Below are 19,789 nucleotides of genomic sequence, written 5' to 3' on the forward strand. Positions count from 1 at the left end.
AATAAACATTTGAATGACAGAATTGAGAGACTACTAATGTTTGGGGATGCCATGAAAACAATCACAAAGGTACACTGCAAAACAATGCGCTGCAATTAGCATGATATCCTCAACAAATGGAATCATATATCACAAGCCAATATTTTCTCCAAGAAAGTGAGCATTTTAACCCCAAAGCATATTTGCCAACAGAAATAACATATATATATCAGATAATTTCTCTTTGAAATGTACTGCAAAGTACTTTTCAGATCAGTAAGAGAGACACTAAATGGCAACAATGACTGGAAATTTGAGACTCCAAAATAATACCAATCATTGCTCAACAACATTAACTAATTCATACTCAATCAGGGAAAGATTGTTGCTCTCTTTGACGACAAAATTAGCAGGCTCAGTAACTTCAATTCGACCCCATTTGTCCACCGCTAGCCTCATAGTCCCCTTGAACATGTCAATCTTGGCGTTACGCAGAATAACAGTAGCACCAGCCTTCATAACATCCACTGCACCAAGAACATCCGGAGTGTAACTCAACATCAAATAGAAATCTTCAAGGCACAAATGCGTAATATACAAGTAAATATAAGTACATTACTACAGCCATTCGCGACACCCACAGCAAAACAAGCAAGAAATATATGATTTGGAACCTGAATCTCAATGTCCAATATGAAACTAACAAGCTACAATTATTGCAATAGATGCCATTGTCTGATTGTTTTTCCCCCAAGTTTATGCCTATTCATTATAAAACTAATAACGAAGAAAAATTAACATCTCTCATTGTCATATACAATGCTTAATCAACAGCAGTAGAATAATGGCTGCTCCTTTCTTGTAATATACTGGAAAAAAAAATAATCCTTTGGTTTCTCAAGCACAAGAGCAGCATATTCATTTCTAATCAAACAGTGGCAGCCTTAGGAGATCTAATGGATTATCATAGTACATAATGTCAACAAAATGAAAATATTAAGAGACATGCCTTGGTCATTTCGGGCAGTGAATAGGATAGTCCCAGTGCTGTCCCCGACGAGGCATTCGGCGATGCGGTTAGGACGAGAAGGGCGAGAGACCGCGAGAGAACGAGGCTTCTGGACTGGTACGGGCTTGGCGGAGACGACCTTCACCGTGAGAGTGTGCCCGTTAGTGCCTGGCTTTAGCTGATCGACCTGCGTGAACACTGGCTTTCGTTTCTCCACCGTCGACGCCATTAAACCCTAGCAGATAACACGAAAATGGGTTTCGGTTAGATTAATTCGGGCAGTGTGGGGTGTTGGCGGTTTGGGCTGCGACGAACAGAGGTTCTTATAGTGGGGTTTAAGGACCGGAGAAGAAAGGTCCGCCCATTTCCCCGTTTTGCCTCTGAGGGTAAACTTGTAAAATGATACCCACATTCTGCCCGGCTAATAAACCCTAAATCCTAAATAAACTCTAAACCCTAATTTTTTACTCGACTATCTCAAATGTTGAAAATAAAAAATCCTAAATGAACTCTAAACCCTATTTTTTGGTCCAGCTATCTTAAATGATGGAATGAACGTTCATAATTTCTCTCAAATATTGAAAATAAATCCTAAATGAACTCTAAACCCTATTTTTTGGTCCAACAATCTCAAATGATGAAATGAACGTTCATAATTTTATATAGATTATGTGTATCTATTTATGTCACTATCCTTTTGGATAACTGAGACAAAAAAAATTAAAATAATTGACATTTTTGTTATTACCTTCTTAGAGCATCTCAAAGGGGGGTCACTTTTCCTCTCTTTTTTTTTTCCCTAAACCCCAATTTTGTTTCAGAAGGGCATATTTTTGTGACAACTCCCACAACCTAAGCCAAAAAACAAAATTGAAGTCATCCCACTCCTTCAAACTGGAAAATATATCAAAATCAAATCTAGCACACTATGTCTAATGTTTCCCAATCATTACTGACTTCAGCATGAAGCCCAAAATGATCTGAAGTAAATTACTGGGTAGTCAAAATAATAATTGAAATTCAAGTTCCGAAAGATAAAAGAAAATCTGATGATTGAAATATCATGCCCCTTAAATTACCATCTGCCCCCTCTAAACCCGTCTTGCCTTTGAGCATCCCTATCCTCTTTCAGCTGCTGTACAATCTGGCGTATCCTAGGATTGAAGAACCGGTCTCGAACATACTTCTTTTCCTCTGCTTGTATCTCCTTGATTGCACTGGGGTATGGATTGGGAGGAGGCCTCTTTCCTTGAAGACGGGCAATTTGTTTCAATCGAGTATATGCTTTCTTTTTGGCCCTTTTCTCTGCCCGATATTCCATCTACGCAAGAAGAAATTAGCATATTAGTAAAGGCAGCGCCAAAGAAAACATAAATCAAGAGGGAGTCAGATTCAGAAGTCCATAATACATACATCAGCTATAGCCATAGCTTCTTCTTCATTAACCCCCTGCTCCTTTAAATCAAGAACACGCAAACCAAACAATCGGGCAGGAGGGGGCTCAAAACTACAAATCCTGCAGGAACATAGGACATATGTTATGCTAAATTTTTTGACAATATATTACAAATTAAAGATTTCATCTTCACAAAACAGATCATTGATAACAAAATTACCCACTAGGTTCCATATTTTTTGTCCGTCAGCATCAATATATTACCTACCAAACACCATTCCAACAGGAAATAAGATTCATTCACCAACCAGGCAATTCTAACTTCTAAGGATCCAAAAATAATTATAATAATTAATTGAATTCAACCTCCAAACTGCAAAAGGATACAATAATGTTAGCGCTCTATCGAAGTAATCATGCAACCAAATGCACAACAAAGTGCATCAAGGTTGAAGCTAGCGCTATCAACTGCTCACATGTCGTAATATGAAGAATGTTTAAATGGCTTACTTGAAGATAGTGACATACCTAAGATGTCCAGATTATGGTGCACATTCAATGGAGTATTTTCATCAGTTTTGGCAAAAGCCTAACTTAAACTCGTCTCACAGCATAAGAAGTAGGCCAGCAGGCCCAGCACTACTTATACTATCATTTCAATTATTAATTTCATCACCGAAGCAAGGAACAGATTCGCAGTATAAATACCACAAGGCAGAAGCAGAAACACTGATAATCCACACACAAATTTCAGAAACCATCAGAGCATTCATTAACAGTCTGAAGACTAGTTTGTATATATATGCACAAGTGTTGCATATATCCACTTCAAAAGGTACAATATTAATATACTCAAAACAGCAAGAAAAACACTGAATTTGCAAAAGTGAAACCGGTCAGCAATGTTAAGGATCAAATTATACGCAGACATGTTTCCCATTTGAGGTAGGCAGCAAATTAATCTCGTAGCAAGCATGAATAAACTCAAACCACTCCCTTTTCTGACGAAAGAATATTAGATTTCCACCACTAACTCTCTTCTTGAAGACAACAACAGCACATTGAAAGTAATATGAATCAAGCTAATAACAGGATGCATAATTTGATTGCAAGCTGTCTTCAAAATAACAGGAAATGAATATAAATCATAAGGTTATATCAGACATCACGTTTAATGGAACAAACTAACAAAGCAATACTTGATCGCATCTTCATGCTTTGAATCCGGATGTCTCTTAAAGAACTTTTTAATGTAAGGATCCTCAGGGAGACTGATTTTCTTAATCTTCCCGTCAACACGGGGAAATGTTGCAGGAGGTGCCCTACATAAGACAAACAAGCACGAGAATTAGCATATTCCAGCTAAACACACAGTACGATATCAGTACAAGTTCATGCATGATTGACAAAAATAAGCTAATGCGAACTTTGAACTGATTTTTCACTTAGCAAAACATTTTATATATCAGTGAATTTAGAGTAACTAATATAAAATGCTTGTACATTAAATGATACAAAAGAGAACTCTGAAGTCATTGATGTAAATGGTTGAGGCTTTAAACAAACAACAAGTGGACAACCACAATTTCACTCCAAACTTTAACCAACTGATCATCAGGTCAGACCCCAACTAAGCCATGTCTCAACAATACAACAAGAATAATATAGAAATAAAAAAGAATCCAACAAGATCAGATCAAAGTCCAATTCATTTCTTTGTAAATACTCATACTAAAGCAGAGTGTCTTGAGACATCAGAAGATTACGTAAACTTAATATGTGTTTTGGTTAATTGGCTTCCTTTCAAACAACTTAATACTTCCGCAATGATGAAGGATCTAATTAGAGAGCTACCCAGCAGAAACCTGATTCAAATGTGAAACATGGTGTTCAAACAATAATTGAATAAAATCCACAGAGTTTCCATCTTGAGCTACTTGTCAATTTCAATGTCGAATTGAGATCCCCTACATTTCTTGTTGGATAAAATCCCTTGAATTCTACTTCATAAGTAATTTTACAGGCGAATCAATTGCGAGTTTTAATAAAAGTAGTAAATACACCACACCTGACGGATTGCTAACCACCCCTGATGGATTGCTAAAACTGAAATTTGCATCTGCAGACGACATGATAGAGCAAATTGAAAATTTTTAAAACAATTTCAAACTCAGATTAATAGAAAGAGAGGGATTTAGAGAGGCTGACTGTTCCATGGCTTTGAGCCAGGCAGGTTCGGCCTTGGCCAAGCCCTTGACGAGTGTTCTTGTTCTCGATAGCAAATCTCCTTTCATAAACGACATGCCTGGCTCCTTTGTCTCTGCTCTCTCTCTCTCTCTCCTCTGATTCTCCGACGATCGAGCACCAAAAGTCGGCGGCGCACAGTCCTATTCGATCGAGGATGTCAAAAACGGCGTCGTTCCCGGTGGTTGCTAATTTGCTAAAGAGTGGAACCGTGGGTCGGATAGGCGGGCTCACAATCAAAATCCAGACTTCACAATGCCCAGCCCATTTTCGTTGGTCATACAGTATTACAGTCTGAAGTTGGGCTCACAATCAAAATCCAGACTTCAAATGAGCTCGACCCATTGTCACAGGATAACCCAACATTTTCTTTGTGAGGCGAGAGGATCCAGTCAATGAACATAAAGAGCGGACGTTGACCGTGACTCCAATACCGATAACGAAAAATCTAAATGTCCCAGTAACTTTATATCACAGCAATGTCCCAGTCTATGTGGTAAGTTTAGGTAAGCATGCCAACATGACATTAATTTAATAAAACAATATCTCTCTATTTTAATGACCCCATTACCCTTCTAACCCTAACCTTTCCCCTCCTCTTGCCCCAGCCGCACTTCTCATCCCTCATAGTATTACGCATATTATGCGCAATCCTCGTCATTCTTACCTTTCTCAGCTGGTACGATCATTCAAGGGAAAAGCTACAACTACCATTGAAGAAAGCAGTGAATTTAGATCCCGATAGAGTTGCCGATAGAGATGTATCAATAGAACCCATCTATCTCTCCTCTCTCTCTCTACATTTCTTGTTTCTTCTTGGATTTTGTTTCTTCTCTGCGGGAATAGAATGGTAGTTGAAGTCAACCAGATAAGAACCTCTCTCTACAGTCGTTGTAACTGGGCTAGGCTTGATCAAAGTTTGAAGTGAGCTTGTTGTGTCAATTGGGCCTCTCGCAAGTGAGCTGTGATTTGTGGCGTGCCTTCACATCCTCATCCTCTACTTTGTACTTCTCTGCATCCACCATATTCTTTACAAAAATTTCATTGTAATTTCACCATCTTCATCCAATCCAATTAAAAATGTCATTGTAATTGGATGGCAATATTATATTGTTGCTATTGTTTGTTTGTGTGCAATTTGAATGAAGTTTGCCTTTACCGTTTGTAGGTAACACAAGTAACGATATTGATACACATTCCAGCAATTCAAAAACAAGGTAATTATAATAAAAAACAATGTAGTTGAAAACTAATAATGAAAAACAGTGTAATTACATTGTTTTTGAAAACAATGTAATTAAAGTCTGTGTAACTCAAAAAAATGTAATTGCAGTAGTAGTGTAATTACATTGTATTTTCAATGTTCCAGATTTTATTACATTGTTTTAAAACAATATAATTAATAACGACCCGATAAAACATATCGACAATGGATCTTATTGAAAAGAGTTTTATACGTTGATTTCGTATATATAATTTTTTTCGAAATCTAACATGTATTTTGAGAGATAAAACTTTTTGAATTTTCGTTTAAAAAAAGAAAAGGTAAAAACATGTGATGTCATAGGATGATGTCAGCAGCAGTAGTAAAAGAAATTAGACCAAAAAAGAATGGTATTTTTGTCCCCAAAAAATAACAAAATATTTATTTTCCATGTCACATGATGATGTGTCTTTGCCACATAGACTGGGATACCTTTTGGGATACATTTTGTTGGGATATGTATTACTATCATACCAATAAACCATGTGAAATCATGGATTATCCCGTTTAGTTTTTTTTAGTAACTGACAACCACCTCATACAAATTTATCGAACATCCATATGAGTCTAAACTCGAGTCAGTTAGGCCAACGAACATAAATTTTTCACCTTACCATAGGATAAGTTAGGTCAAAACACATGGCTTGGCGTTACAAGTACATTATTACTCCCAATCAAATAAAGCTATTGTGAGAGATGAATTTAGTCATTTTGATACATGTCAACGATTTTAAACCAAGCTATTAGTCCTCTAACAGAGGACAATATAGCTACTTTCATTTGATGTCCATTCATCAAGGACTATGTCTACTGAGAAGCCCCTGCCTGTGCCACCACTAGTGCCTATGGCTCCTGCCCTTCGGCAGCTACCAATGCTAGCTGCGGATGCTCTTGTTCACCTTCTTCTGCCTGCTCTTCTTCTGATTTTGCCACCAAGTGCTGCCGGCAGTATTGGAGTACGACCAACGATATAAATGCTGCAAGGAAATCCACATCTCATTTAAAGACTGAAGAAAGGATGTGGAATGAAAAGATCACTAGACTCTCCTCACACATGAAATGTAATATAGACCAAATGACAGGAAACATCTTTGACACCTTTTACTCCTACTATTAAGTGAGTCGAATTGTATAATATGATTTATGTGCTGACTACACTACTTCAAGATCCAGTCCTTGGGCCAAATTTTTAAACTTCGATCATATTGTTCGATGAACCCTGGATGCTGTCAGTGTAAAGAACAGATTTGATGATTACTGATAACTCCTGCTATCGAGCTGGAACAACTTATTCTTCCTATACTCGGGGATTTCACTTGAAAAAATAATGGATTGCTACCTATGCCAAGATCTCGGATAAATTGTTTGGGCAGACATCCGAAATTTTCAACATAGGATAGGTTCAAAAATTTGACAGATGCTTAAATCTAGTGTAATAGCCAGACAATATCCTAAATTACCTGTGAATATACGGGTTTTTATATTGGACAGATTCCAAAAGGCTGTGGCTGCTGAGGCAACCACAATCTTCTTGTGAGAGCAAGCTCGCCATGCTTCGATTACTCTCCTTTTCATGTTCTCAACTGCATACCACAAAAATCCCCTACTTCAGAAAAACATCAATATGAAATCCAACGACATTCATTCAAGTAGATTTTGGGGTTTTCATTTGTATACCTTTTTGGTTTATCTGGATACAGTAGCAATAGTATAGTCTTGGGACAGTGAAGCTGACGAAAAACCCTGTTCAGAGTCATGCAAATAACTTGTTATCGCAGCAATAATAGGATAATCTTGGGTAAAATAATGAATTATTGTACAGATAATACCAAGTGCACAAAGCCTCCATAGAGTTATAAGGTGGCCATACTCAGCTCCTAAAAGGAGAAATGGAGTCACCTGTAAGCAAGAAAATGTAAAACTAAAAGCATTCATACTGAAATTGAAAGAACAAAAAATAAGAGAAATTTGGAGTTACTTTGAGGGTCATAGATGGTTCTCCTGAGAACAGGTTTCTTGTCTTCGAAATTGCAAGATTTGTAGCGGGTAGTATCAGTCTACATAGTCGCAATATGTCCTCCTCTTTCAGCTTAAATTCACTCTTTGTTTCAACATTATTTCTGTCATGTTATCAAATTCATGAACATACAAAACAAGTGAAATAAATTTTCTTGCAAGCTAATACAACAAATCAGAAAATTGTACCTTTGACAGAATGAATTGGAGAAGACCGCCGCACCCAGAAACAATAGACCAAGTTGAGAGATTGCAGAGAAAATACTTGAAACATGATATTAAGAAGTCTTAGATATCTTCATAAACGCCCAAATCAATATCAAATAAAGAGATAGAATGATAAAAAGTTGCCCACCTAAAGTTGACTCCTTGTGCAAAACAAGAAGACAAGAAACAAAGACACCCAAAACCAAACCAAAGACTTGATTTTGCAACGTCTTTCCAAGTAATCAAATCAGCAACCACCATCCCAATTCTATCAAAATTTCCACGATCGCCATCATCATTTTCTGAATCCACAAATCAGCAATAGATACAATAAAAGCCAATCACAAAAAACCAAAATAAACTAAAGGGCTGCACAACTAAAACAAGTGATTGAATCAATACATACTTGGGGATGGACTTGGAGAAGGAACCAAAGGAACCAGACTGAGGTTCTCCTTCTTGGACCGCCCACTATTCCTACTTTTTCTTGCCTTTCCAATCTCCTCCACCAACCCTGGATCCCTCTCTTCCTTCATCTCTGCCTCCGATCTTCTCCTTGACCTTCTAGTATTCCTTGGCGAGGCACAACCCATTTGAGCTCCCCTGTTCTTGCACCTCCTGCGAGTAGCACTCGTGGGTTCTACTCCATCTTCGACCATCTCAATACGATCAGCGAGGCGGGTTCTTGACTTCCTAAGTGGAGAAGGCGAGAGAAGGAGCAGTTCTCGGAGAGGAAGACCGTTGTACGATCTGAGAGAGACTGCAGATGGAGATGGAGAATTCGTTGGAGATGCAGAAATAAGGTCTAGTGAGAGATTGGAGGGTTGTTTGCTTTCAACAGAGAATGCGATTCGAGCAAGGCGTGAGGCTGATTTTGTGTTCGCATGGGGATTGGATCGAAGAGAAGGAGGAGTTGAATCCATTTATGAACTGAACTATTGATTTGATTTAATTGCAAAGATCAGATTTTTCTTCAAGGGTTTTGAGTACAGAGAAACAATATTAATGGATCTTTTATTCTTTGCGAGGATTTTCGTTTCTTGAATGCAGATGGGTTTCTTGAAGTAAAGGTGGAGGTTTGGTGATAAGAGCCGTTGGAGAGAGATGGTGATCATGGTGTTTGTTTCCTTCCACTTTTTGAAATTTTGTGGGCGGTGTGGGTGGCGGAGCCCAGTTTTCCAACGGTAAGAACTTGAGAGGCCCGTTGGGCATTCTGACTTTCTTCAGTTGGGTTCCTTTACAGGCCCAAATTACAGGAGCTAGGGTCCAAAAGCTGAACGTTGGGCTTGTTCATGGGCTTATAAACAAATATGGCATGATAATTTAAAAACCAACGTTTGGTATGCTTGTTTTTCATACGTTTTTGCTTTCATTTTTCAAAAAACAGAAACCAATCTAGAAAACGCGTTTGATTGTCATTATAGAAAACAGAAAATCACTTGAAAAGCAATAGCATGACATGGGAGGATCTTATTACATAAATTACTTAAAATGGCTAGTAGATCTAACCACAATCAATCAACAATCCCTTGATTGATTTTCCTTGATCAAGTCTGGATAGAGTTCATTGCTTGCTGCTTCTTGGCATACCTCAAGCAGAAGGCCTTCATTCTCTCAAGACCATCTTCCAGGGCTGAAGCCTCGACAGCGATAGTTATTCGGAGCCAATTTCTCAATCCCATAGTGACCCCTGCAAGAGATCGATGTCAAAGAGTATCATGTTAAATTAGCAACTAAAAATCTTTAAATAGTTGCAAGAAAACGAAAACGACGGAGAGCAAAGCAACCTCTAGTTATTAGTGTAATGCGATTGTATAGAATTCTTACCTGGTAGAACAATGACTGATTCTTCTTGAGCCAGTTTAAAACAAAAGTCCATATCGTCAGCGATGTCTTCCAGTAGTTCTACATTCAGTTTAACCTACAACCAGAATATAAAACATTCATGTGTATCTGACCTTAAAAAAAAAGGATAAACAGAAAAAGGAAAAAAAATGGGTTACGACAAGCATACCATTACGAACATCGATCCTTCTGGTTTATTCGGGCAAGTGATGCAAGGGATCTCCTTAATTTTATCACAACATGTGTCTGCATCCTCTCTAAGTAGGCCGATTATCTTTGAAAAGAAATCAGGCTTTGTATTCTCAAGTATTTGAGGAACTGCCCTCTAAAACAAGAGAAGAATTCATATTTGCTCATTGATTTTTCTCTCCATTTGAAGCTGTGAGCATGAACAATACAATATACATACTATATATATATATGTCTAAAAGTTTATCATGTATAATGGGAATATTTCAGGAATTCTAGGTTTACTGTCCCGTATCTCACAATATCTCCTTATATATTCATAAAGAAATTTGTCTCAAATCACGAACCTGAATGAAGGTGACAGGATCTGCAGTGACGTTGAGAGCCCCCTTGATGGACTCAACTATCTGCCAAGAACAAACAGAACCATTAGAATAGCAAGCTAATATTTCAAGATCATGATGCATGCAATCATAGATGCTCTGAATTATGTTTAAAAAGAATGTATGTTTCGACTTTTGAACCATTATGGTATAAGTTGCTGGTCAATTATGGAACGAAAAAGGCTCACTCAAATCCATAGATTAAGAGAGATCATACAAAACTAACCCCAGATTTCTGAAGGATGCCATTGGGATCACTAGTGACAAGCCAACCCAGCCGCCAACCCGGAACAATCCATCTTTTCGATATAGAGCCGAGTGTAAGGACAGGCGATATTGATCCAAATGTTCCCATTGGCACAAATGGGTTACTGCCAAATGCAAGATGGCTATACACTTCGTCGGCAATGACCAGAACACCAAGTCTTCTGGCTGTCTCCGCAATCTAAAAATTTGCATGGCATGCAAGCTCATAAGCAGAAAATAGAGCTGTAAGCATGTACTAAAACCAAAAGCTCTAACAAAGCAATCAATCTTGCATAATACAAGATTTTCTGAATCTTTCTCAACATAGAATTGTATACAACTAAGATGAAAGAAAGAAAATGAGTTCAACGTACTTTCTTCAAGTGTTCATAACTGTACACATTACCACAAGGATTTCCAGGGTTAATGATAACCATGGCAACTGTGTTCTCATCGGCAAGAGCCTCAACAGCTTCAAGATCAACCTCCCAACCACTTTCAGGAAGAAGATTGAAATGGCGAGCTTCAAGATGGCTAACGGCCGCTCGAGCTTCATAATACGGGAAGCCTGGTTTTGGAAGTAAAATGTTGGCACCTGGGCTGGAAAGGACTGTTATGGCAATTTCAATAGCTTGTGTACCTCCAATGGTGACATACACATCGTCCGGCGATAACTTGTATGGGAGGTCACTATTGAGATAATCTGCAATAGCCCTGCAATTTGCAGAGTTCAGAATCAAATGCTGTTAGATAAAGTTGTGCATTTGCAGATTGCAGGACAAGAAACCAGAAGGGATACACACAAGTTAACAAACAAACAGCACACCCTTCATCTTAAATTAAAAAACGAAATTTAGAGTGGCGGTACCTTCTAGCAGGAAGAAGACCAACCGTGGGCGCATAGCAATTATATTCAGCCGATCTGAGAGTCTCAATGACGGCATCTTCGGCGGCGATAGTGGTGCGGAAGCAAGGAAACAAGGAAGGGTCACCATTGCCGAGGGGTATAACCTCCCTGTGATCGTCTTTGTTGAGATTCCCCATTACATTGTTGAGTACTCCTCGGACAGTGATGGCTGAAGCATCGCTCATGTCTTGGGTTTGAGTCGCCTGAAAATTCAATTTCTTCACTCCGTTTTCCATCTCTCCCTCTCCCTCTCTCTCTGGCGGAGCAAGGTTTGAGTAGCTTTTATAGCAATGCTAGGACTGAGAAGAGGGATTGCATATAATTGAGAATCATTTGGCGAAGAATCTGCCCAATCAAGTCTGTTGAAGGCCAAGACGACTGAAATGACGCAATCTATACATACGAATTAGAGCAATTGAGCGTAAATTTTGTAATACAATTGGCGACATTATTAGAAATTCAAGGAAAATATAGAAACATGAGATTTTATATTTATGTATTCAAAACGAGTTTTAATACATAAATTTCTTTAATTTTTTAGACAATATTGTTAAAATAAATTGAAAATTGAAGCTTTGATGACGTTTGTATATATATGTACAATTCATGGGGAAAAAAATCTAAAATTGAATAATCAAATTTGGAGAAAATGATAATGGAAATAAAGTTTTACATCTAATCTCTTAATGAAATATATATCTATAATTTATTGGTTTTTGATGGAAGGGATGGGAGGGGTAGGATTCGAATTCACACCCTAATAAGTAGGTTATGCTTTATATGTAAAGTCTTTATCGTTCAACCAACAGCTCGTTTGTGCACTGCTTCAACTTTTAATTGAAAAGCAATAGCATGACAAGGGAGGATCTTATTACATACTTACTTAAAATGACTAGTAAATCTAACCACAATCAATCAACAATCCCTTGATGATTGTTCTTGATTAAGTTGGATAGAGTTCATTTCTTGCTTCTTGGCATGCCTCAAGTACAAAGCCTTTATTCTCTCAAGGGTCAAGGCCATCTTCCAGTGCTGAAGGCTCAATAGCGATACTTATTCGTAGCCAATGCAAGAGATGTTAAGAGTGTCTTGTTATAGTGATAATAGGGATTTTAGTAGTTGGTGGGATTGTACAAAAATTATCAATATAATTGAACGATCGGTCAGTTATTTTTAAAAAGAATTTATCCATTTTTTAAAGAACCAAGCAGTCGGTTAAATTCGTGTAGAAAAAGTGGGAAAATAAATCGTAACCGATAGGTTTCACCTTTTGTAACTGGCATCCCAGTTATTTCAACTGCTGAGTTGTACGCACAAGATTTCATGTGCATCATATGGGACATGTGGAGTCCACGAATTCACTTGAATAGTAGTTGGGATAAATAAGATATCAACTATTGGAATCTTTATCATTTTCGCATTAGCAACTAATCTTTAAATAGTCGCGAGAAAAAGAAAACAATGAAGAGCAACCTCTATTTATTAGTGTAATGCGATTGTATAGAACTCCTACCTGGTTGAACAATGACTGATTCCTCTTGAGCTAGTTTAAACAGAAGTCCATATCATCATCAATGTCTTCCAGTAGTTCTAAATTCAGTTTAACCTACAACCAGAACACCCAATTGATATATATTATAAATTCAGTTTAACCTACAACCGGAACACTTCGTGAAAAAAGTCTCAGATTCAACCTATTTAGGAGATGGTTCGTGACTGATACTAAAATGTGCGTGTGTACTTACTCCAAGTGTAGGGTCGTCGGTAAGTAATAAATTCCGGGAGTTAAGAGTCGAATCCATAAGGAAGCAAAATGTAATTTTTGGTGGATGAATGCAAACAAAACGCAAAGAATAACAAATAAAATGTAAGAAAAATAAAATGAGGCCGAATGACTCGGCAAGCATGTGAACATGTGTCCAAACTAAGAACTAATTTGAGAAAACAATTAATTAAAAGCGCTAGCCTCTAATCCTTCCTGGTGGATGTTCAATTTCTCATGCTCAAGGTAAAATTGCAAACACGCATAGTCATACACAATGCATTGTGTGATACTATTAACTATGCATATGCAAAGGAAATTGAGCATGAAGACTTCGATTCCTATATGGAGGTCATTGGGTCTCCTGGTTTACGATGAACGCAAAGGAATATACACCTACTCTTATGGATTAATGTTCTCCCTTGGGACTTAGCTTTGCTAGTACCCTAGTTTCATACTCAAAGACCAATTGACCATAACTCTCCCTTGCATACTCCATAAATTCCACAAAATCCCATCATCAATACACACAACCAATTGCTATGCAATGGAAACTCAATCAATTAAGGAAATCATGCATTGGGCATTAACAATTTCTAATCAAGCACATTAAATTGAATCCCTAGTTTACACAATCCAAAAACACAATAAAACATGTTATTTTCATGCACCCAATTACACAACTGTCACAAAATTAAAGGGGAGATATCGAAGCTACATTAATATTAATTAATGTCTATGGTTTGAAAAAGTACTGCCACCGCGAGGAAAAAGCTTCAGATTCAGTCGATTTCGATGAAAATTCGCAACCTTATCACCACCGTTGAACTCCCCTGATAAAGGCGCACAATGCCCAATCATATTAGGACGAAAATGATCATCGAAAAGAGAGATCCAATTTTGTGAGAGAGATGCAATAAAGAGGTGCGTGAGAGATCATATGGAAATCTATTTGAAAAATGGTAAATGTGGCATTATAAAACTTAAAATATTTTTAAAAATAAAAAAATAAAAATGGTATTATAAGAGATAATTTTTTTGGAGTAAATCTAGATACTCAACATTTTTGAAAGTGATATTAATATATCATTTTTCAATGAAAGGGTGGCTCGTTTTAGGTGTCATTTATTCATGTGACACCATTTTTCAAGTTCGGATAGATCATAGCTATAGAACTGAACCCTAAACATTGCGAAAATGACATGTAACCCATCAGTTTGGTAACTCATGAAAGCCCAATGGGTTTATTCTATTGATTTAACAAATGAAATAACTTTATTCCACTTTTTTATGCCAAAATTCATTGTTCAAAAATTTATTGTTTTAATATAAATTTCATTGTTTTTTAAAACACGGTCTAGAATTCATTGTTCTAATTCTAAATCCATTGTTTTTGATAGGGGTGTCCATTCGGTTTTCGGTTCGGTTTTTAACCATAACCGAAATGTCCGAAGTGATTCGGTTATGCTATTTTAGAATCCATAACCGAACCATTATCTTCGGATAACCATAACCGAAATAACCATATTTTTCGGTTCGAATCGGATCGGTTTTCGGTTTTTGAAGAAATGAAAAAGTACGAATAAATCTCAAATAGAGTGAGAAAATAGCCATGAAAATGTCTCCCCACTTTCACTTTAGCAATAATCAATCTTAATTTATATGAATTTTAAAATGATAAGGCCACCATGAGTTTCAACTAATCAATCTTAATTTATAATTTGTGTAATGATTAGGTTAATTGGTATCTAAATTTATAATTTGTTATGAAGATATAATCAGAGTTTTACAAATACTACTTTGCCTCCCATAGTCTCATCTCATATTCCAATATGTAACTTATATATATATATATATATATATATATATAAAATTTTTCTCTCATGTGGACCAAGTTTGTGGACCAAATTTACAACCATTAGATCTGCTGAACGGTTACAGATGAAAGCCAAGTTTTAACCCGAAACCCATAACGGGTAACCCAACTTTAACTCGTCATCTTCCCAAATCAATCGAGAAATCGAAAAACCCATTCCTTCTTCTTCGATTGTTAGTCCCCCACATCGACACAGTCCAATCTCGTTAACGCAGCTGGATTTAGCGATGGCGATGACCAATGTTTAATTTCTTTTTTTTCGTTGTGCATGACCAAAGTTTGAGAGGCTTTCACTTTTAATTTGTTTCGTTGTGCATGAAAGCACGAAAGTCATGTCCAAAATTCACAAACCATAATCGAAAAAAAAGAAATTAAACAAACTACTCCACCAGCATTTGGAACAAGAATCGAACTAATCTAATCAGACAAACTACAATCATCTTACCCGACAATATCGCTCCAAGACCTCGCTAGCTCACATTGGTCATCGCCATCGCTAAATCCAGCTGCGTTAACGAGATCGGACTGTGTCGATGTGGGGGACTAACAATCGAAGAAGAAGGAATGGGTTTTTCGATTTCTCGATTGATTTGGGAAGATGACGCGTTAAAGTTGGGTTACCCGTTATGGGTTTCGGGTTAAAACTTGGCTTTCATCTGCAACCGTTCAGCAGATCTAATGGTCGTAAATTTGGTCCACAAACTTGGTCCACATGGGAGAAAAACTATATATATATATATATTCTAATTTAATATATATTTATATAATATATATTAATATTATTCGGTTTTTTCGGTTATAACCATAACCATAACCGAAAAAACCATAACCGTAAAAATATCCAAATATTTACTAAAATCATAACCATATCCGAAACCATAACTGAAAAACCATATCCGATATTCGAATAACCACGGTTACGGATCGGTTTCTCGGTTGCGGATCGGTTGTGGACACCCCTAGTTTTTGAAATTCCATTTTAAAAAAAACAATGAATCCAACCGATAAAACTCATCGACAATAAATCTTGTTAGAAAGAACTTTATACGTTGGATTCCGAATATGGATTTGATTGTGCATATAGTACAGGTATACGTTTAATGTATATTCACTACCACAAAAGAAGCAAATCTATATATTATCATTGGAACTTAACAACTATGAAAAGAAAAGAAATAAATCTAGATATATGGTACACGCATTTATCGGCTGGTGATTATCATTACAACTTAACAACAATGAAGGAAGTGAATCTATATATACGTACACGCATTGATCGCCACGGCTGGTGATTATCATTGGAACTTAACAACTATGCAGGATATGTCGTCCTTACTTTTCTTAGAAAGCGCATCGTCTATCAAATGCTTTGCTGCTGACCGAGCATCCTTTATCTGCTTGACTGAATCGGCAGCTTCTTGGTTGGACATTACCTGTTCAGATATCCGTTAAGTCTCAATCGTCACCAAAGAAAAATGGAAACCAAAGACAGGAAGAAATCAAATGAATAGCTGCAAAATTTAGTTGCTCCAGATTACTCTGGAATTGCAGTACGGCCTCTCAATGCTCTCGTCTTTGTCATGATAATAGAAACAACATAGAGTAGTAATCTGCATAAGAAATGAGCTACTCACCTTCCAAATTCCATCGCTTGCCAAAATAAGGAACTGTGCAGAATCATCAACGGTGACCACTGCTACATCTGGTTCTGAACTTAAGTGTATCTTCAAGCTCTTATTGCCAAATGCCCTAGCTACAGCTAGCTGTCCATCAACACGAGGTACGTCGCCTGAAGAATTAAGAATTTACAGATTTTACTCTTAAGCCCGTGTCATTAATAATATATTTGAATCTTTGAGAGCTCGTACTTGTACTTAAAACACTTTCTTAGACATGAAAACCAGGCCGACCAATGACAAGTCAAATAGTATAACCATGTCTATAAACAAGGATACTGAATGGAGATTAACCGAAAAGTTTCGAGGCAATAGCTAGCAATACATACTTGCAGAAAGCAAAACAAATATTACAGCCTGACAGACAATCCAAACAACAATTTTAAGCAGCTAGTTTGATTTCACGGTTTATCGAAGAGGAAACAAACAATAAGTTGACTACCTGGAAGGTTTGACACGAAACCACCACGTTTTTCGATCATCCTTTTCTCTTTTCTTGGCTCATGGTCGACTGAAAGTTGTACAGCCTCACCATCCTTGCATATAACAGCCCGAGAATCTCCAACATTTGCTATTACCAACTTTTGGCCATTGATTAGTATGGCTGTAACTGCAGTCGACCCTCCTTTTCCCAAGGAGATTGCTTTATCCAAGATTTCAGCATCTGTTTTATGATAGGCTCTCCTTATTGCACTCTCCGTGTCCGTCCAGAAATCAGGCTGCTTGCAGCAAAGTAAAAAAGAAATGTTTCAAGAATCAGAAGGAATAAAATATTTAAACCGAGAAAATAAGCAATGGCTTCAGTGACTGCATGAAGCAGAGGTCGAAGAATGGGCTGCAAATAAACCATATCCTAGACATACCTCCTCTAAGATATTGTCAAACAAATGACCCTGCAAGTAGTTTGCGACATCATGGCCCAAATGACCATCAAATATTGCAAACAATCCCAATTCGTTGTCGCTCATAATTCTGAATTCAGAAACTACATAATCTTCCATCGCATGCCTTGACTTTCCCTTCACCATGTGATAACCACTTGTGATCTTCTTTGAGACTTTGCTTTTGCCTTTTCCTGTATCTGGTACACATGAACCAAACCCAGCCTTTTCCTAAAAAGAAATGCAACCATGTAGCATAATTATTTATTCATTTGCATACGACTTCCAGAAGCAAACCACTGGAGATAAACTCCACTCACAATGAAAGATGCAGAAGCTTTATCCCTAAATAAGTCGATGCACGCTGAGTCAAATAAATATTTTGTAATGCAGATTAAGGCCAGGCATAGAAAACCAACAATTTATTTACTGATTAATGCCATATAAAGGCTCAATCTCCGAAAGAGGTTTCAACATATAAGTTTTAGCATAACAGGAGCTTAAATAAAAAATCTCGCCAAATCTGAGATTACAGACATGTTAGATTAGAGATGTGTAATATGACATTTTTCACTATGCAAAGTGCAAACACAGAAATTAGATTCAAGATGTAATTCTAGTAATCATATCAGTTTTATAATATTCTCATGTTAGTCTCTAAACCCAAAAGGCCCGGTGACCCAAACGGGGAAGGCGAGCGAAAGGGCTCTACAATTGAGAGGTGTAGGATCTTAATTATAAAACACTTTGTTATCCCTAAATTTTCTGTTGTGGGACATTTTATCGTAGCAAGTTCTCCTCACAAACAGGCAAGGGTTCAGCTACAATGATCAAGCAGTTGGCTAGTTTTCCATGTCTATTGATACGGCCGGGGACCTCACACCAAATTTCATATTATCTATCTTTCATTCAGGAAAACTAAATGCTGGATAATGGACTTTTAGCAGTAAAATTCTATTTATGCTTAAATCAAATTCAAATCTAGTGAGATATTTGAAAATTTGGGAATTTTTATATCACAAGTTCACAACCCACTTCCTTGGAATGAAGATGCACATGATTCAAATCAAGCAAGCCCGCATTCAATCAATTATACTCTGCTTCTAATTCAATTTTTTGGGAACAGATTGATTAGCCAATGATCTTAGGTCCAGAAACTACTAGGTTGCAAAAATCTTGAACCCTTTTCACAAAACATCACGAATCCTGCTATTTCTACTAGATAAATTTCAAAACTTTCATGAATCTTCTTAAAAAGGGTGAAATTGGAGGAAGTCAACCATAGGGAATGTCAAACAAAAACAAGAAAGAAAGAGTGGCTTCTTCAATGCCACATGAAGTTTAAAGGAAACAATCATATAATATTAAGAAACCAACCTTCATCTTGTGCAGAATTTCCCTGCCTATCATAGCTAATCTGTAATACCCAACAGAGAAGAACTGTTTCTGATTAAATCAGGGAAGGAGGGAGGGAGAGAGAGAGCTTCTTTGTTAAGACTTACGAGAAGGGGAAGACCTGGTTTTACAAAATATAGGTTGGGTGCTTTGACTAATTAAAATGTGACCTGCCGGTGAGACTTTAAAAGTTTCGGCACCCCTTTCAATTCAAGGCACGCGTTCTTGTCGACGATATTATTGATTTTATTGTGCAAATTAAAAAATATGCATTTGGGATTTTGACTCCGACATATATCTATCAGGTACGCTGTCAATTACTGAGTCCACATAATCAATTATACTATGTTTTGAGAATCACGGATAGTTCAGATGGCACTCATGTGTATGGTATCGTATAGAGGTCTCAAATTTCTCCATCATCATTCTCTTATATTCCAAAAAAAAAAATTATACTATGCTTTGCTCACGACCCAATAATTGGACGTGTAAACACCAGGGATGGTTAGATTAG

The 19,789-nt window shown here is 37.2% G+C and overlaps 5 protein-coding genes across 5 annotated transcripts; all 5 read right to left on the reverse strand.

Moving 5' to 3' along the window:
- Positions 1–282: 282 nt before the first annotated feature.
- On the reverse strand, positions 283–1,864 carry LOC120003214 (uncharacterized protein At4g28440-like). The gene is made up of 3 exons (XM_038852093.1): positions 1,737–1,864; positions 989–1,223; positions 283–506 (listed from the first exon to the last, which is right to left on the reverse strand). Exons 2-3 carry the CDS (start codon positions 1,215–1,217, stop codon positions 316–318), a joined length of 420 nt encoding a protein of 139 aa, XP_038708021.1. The 5' UTR covers positions 1,218–1,223; positions 1,737–1,864; the 3' UTR covers positions 283–315.
- Positions 1,865–1,926: 62 nt separating this feature from the next.
- Positions 1,927–4,750, reverse strand: LOC120003213. The gene is made up of 4 exons (XM_038852092.1): positions 4,593–4,750; positions 3,584–3,706; positions 2,402–2,504; positions 1,927–2,309 (listed from the first exon to the last, which is right to left on the reverse strand). The coding sequence occupies exons 1-4, from the start codon at positions 4,685–4,687 to the stop codon at positions 2,064–2,066; spliced, it is 567 nt and encodes a 188-aa protein (XP_038708020.1). The 5' UTR covers positions 4,688–4,750; the 3' UTR covers positions 1,927–2,063.
- A 1,743-nt stretch (positions 4,751–6,493) lies between these two features.
- LOC120004282 (reticulon-like protein B17) lies at positions 6,494–9,198 on the reverse strand. The gene is made up of 8 exons (XM_038853584.1): positions 8,522–9,198; positions 8,264–8,417; positions 8,098–8,172; positions 7,871–8,012; positions 7,722–7,791; positions 7,570–7,635; positions 7,353–7,475; positions 6,494–6,869 (listed from the first exon to the last, which is right to left on the reverse strand). Exons 1-8 carry the CDS (start codon positions 9,036–9,038, stop codon positions 6,736–6,738), a joined length of 1,281 nt encoding a protein of 426 aa, XP_038709512.1. The 5' UTR covers positions 9,039–9,198; the 3' UTR covers positions 6,494–6,735.
- Positions 9,199–9,563: 365 nt separating this feature from the next.
- LOC120004586 (probable aminotransferase TAT2) lies at positions 9,564–11,977 on the reverse strand. The gene is made up of 7 exons (XM_038853954.1): positions 11,647–11,977; positions 11,153–11,492; positions 10,759–10,977; positions 10,497–10,556; positions 10,130–10,285; positions 9,943–10,036; positions 9,564–9,805 (listed from the first exon to the last, which is right to left on the reverse strand). The coding sequence occupies exons 1-7, from the start codon at positions 11,919–11,921 to the stop codon at positions 9,663–9,665; spliced, it is 1,287 nt and encodes a 428-aa protein (XP_038709882.1). The 5' UTR covers positions 11,922–11,977; the 3' UTR covers positions 9,564–9,662.
- A 4,373-nt stretch (positions 11,978–16,350) lies between these two features.
- LOC120003344 (probable protein phosphatase 2C 58) lies at positions 16,351–19,458 on the reverse strand. Its single transcript, XM_038852297.1, has 5 exons — positions 19,258–19,458; positions 17,863–18,111; positions 17,442–17,718; positions 16,958–17,112; positions 16,351–16,756 (listed from the first exon to the last, which is right to left on the reverse strand). Exons 1-5 carry the CDS (start codon positions 19,288–19,290, stop codon positions 16,619–16,621), a joined length of 852 nt encoding a protein of 283 aa, XP_038708225.1. The 5' UTR covers positions 19,291–19,458; the 3' UTR covers positions 16,351–16,618.
- Between the last annotated feature and the right edge of the window lie 331 nt (positions 19,459–19,789).

This window comes from Tripterygium wilfordii, chromosome 8 (genome assembly GCF_013401445.1).
Source record: "Tripterygium wilfordii isolate XIE 37 chromosome 8, ASM1340144v1, whole genome shotgun sequence".
Classification (NCBI taxonomy): domain Eukaryota; kingdom Viridiplantae; phylum Streptophyta; class Magnoliopsida; order Celastrales; family Celastraceae; genus Tripterygium; species Tripterygium wilfordii.

Bases quoted from the DNA above. Each gene is read 5' to 3' on its own strand.
- LOC120003213 (XM_038852092.1), bottom strand. From the start codon at position 4,687: ATGTCGTTTATGAAAGGAGATTTGCTATCGAGAACAAGAACACTCGTC. The intron at 3,707-4,592 runs GTCAGCCTCTCT...TGTCTTATGTAG, and splicing joins TGGCTCAAAGCCATGGAACA to GGCACCTCCTGCAACATTTC. The intron at 2,310-2,401 runs GTATGTATTATG...CTTCTTGCGTAG, and splicing joins AAGCTATGGCTATAGCTGAT to ATGGAATATCGGGCAGAGAA.
- LOC120004282 (XM_038853584.1), bottom strand. From the start codon at position 9,038: ATGGATTCAACTCCTCCTTCTCTTCGATCCAATCCCCATGCGAACACA. The intron at 8,418-8,521 runs GTATGTATTGAT...TTGTGGATTCAG, and splicing joins TTCTCCAAGTCCATCCCCAA to AAAATGATGATGGCGATCGT. The intron at 8,013-8,097 runs GTACAATTTTCT...ATAACATGACAG, and splicing joins TCCAATTCATTCTGTCAAAG to AAATAATGTTGAAACAAAGA.
- LOC120004586 (XM_038853954.1), bottom strand. From the start codon at position 11,921: ATGGAAAACGGAGTGAAGAAATTGAATTTTCAGGCGACTCAAACCCAA. The intron at 10,978-11,152 runs GTACGTTGAACT...GCAAATTTTTAG, and splicing joins GTTATGAACACTTGAAGAAA to ATTGCGGAGACAGCCAGAAG. The intron at 10,286-10,496 runs GTTCGTGATTTG...CTCTTGTTTTAG, and splicing joins ATCCTGTCACCTTCATTCAG to AGGGCAGTTCCTCAAATACT.
- LOC120003344 (XM_038852297.1), bottom strand. From the start codon at position 19,290: ATGATAGGCAGGGAAATTCTGCACAAGATGAAG. The intron at 18,112-19,257 runs GTTGGTTTCTTA...ATTTCTTTTTAG, and splicing joins AAATTCTGCACAAGATGAAG to GAAAAGGCTGGGTTTGGTTC. The intron at 16,757-16,957 runs GTGAGTAGCTCA...ATATCTGAACAG, and splicing joins CAAGCGATGGAATTTGGAAG to GTAATGTCCAACCAAGAAGC.
- LOC120003214 (XM_038852093.1), bottom strand. From the start codon at position 1,217: ATGGCGTCGACGGTGGAGAAACGAAAGCCAGTGTTCACGCAGGTCGAT. The intron at 507-988 runs GCATGTCTCTTA...TTCTTGGTGCAG, and splicing joins CACTGCCCGAAATGACCAAG to TGGATGTTATGAAGGCTGGT.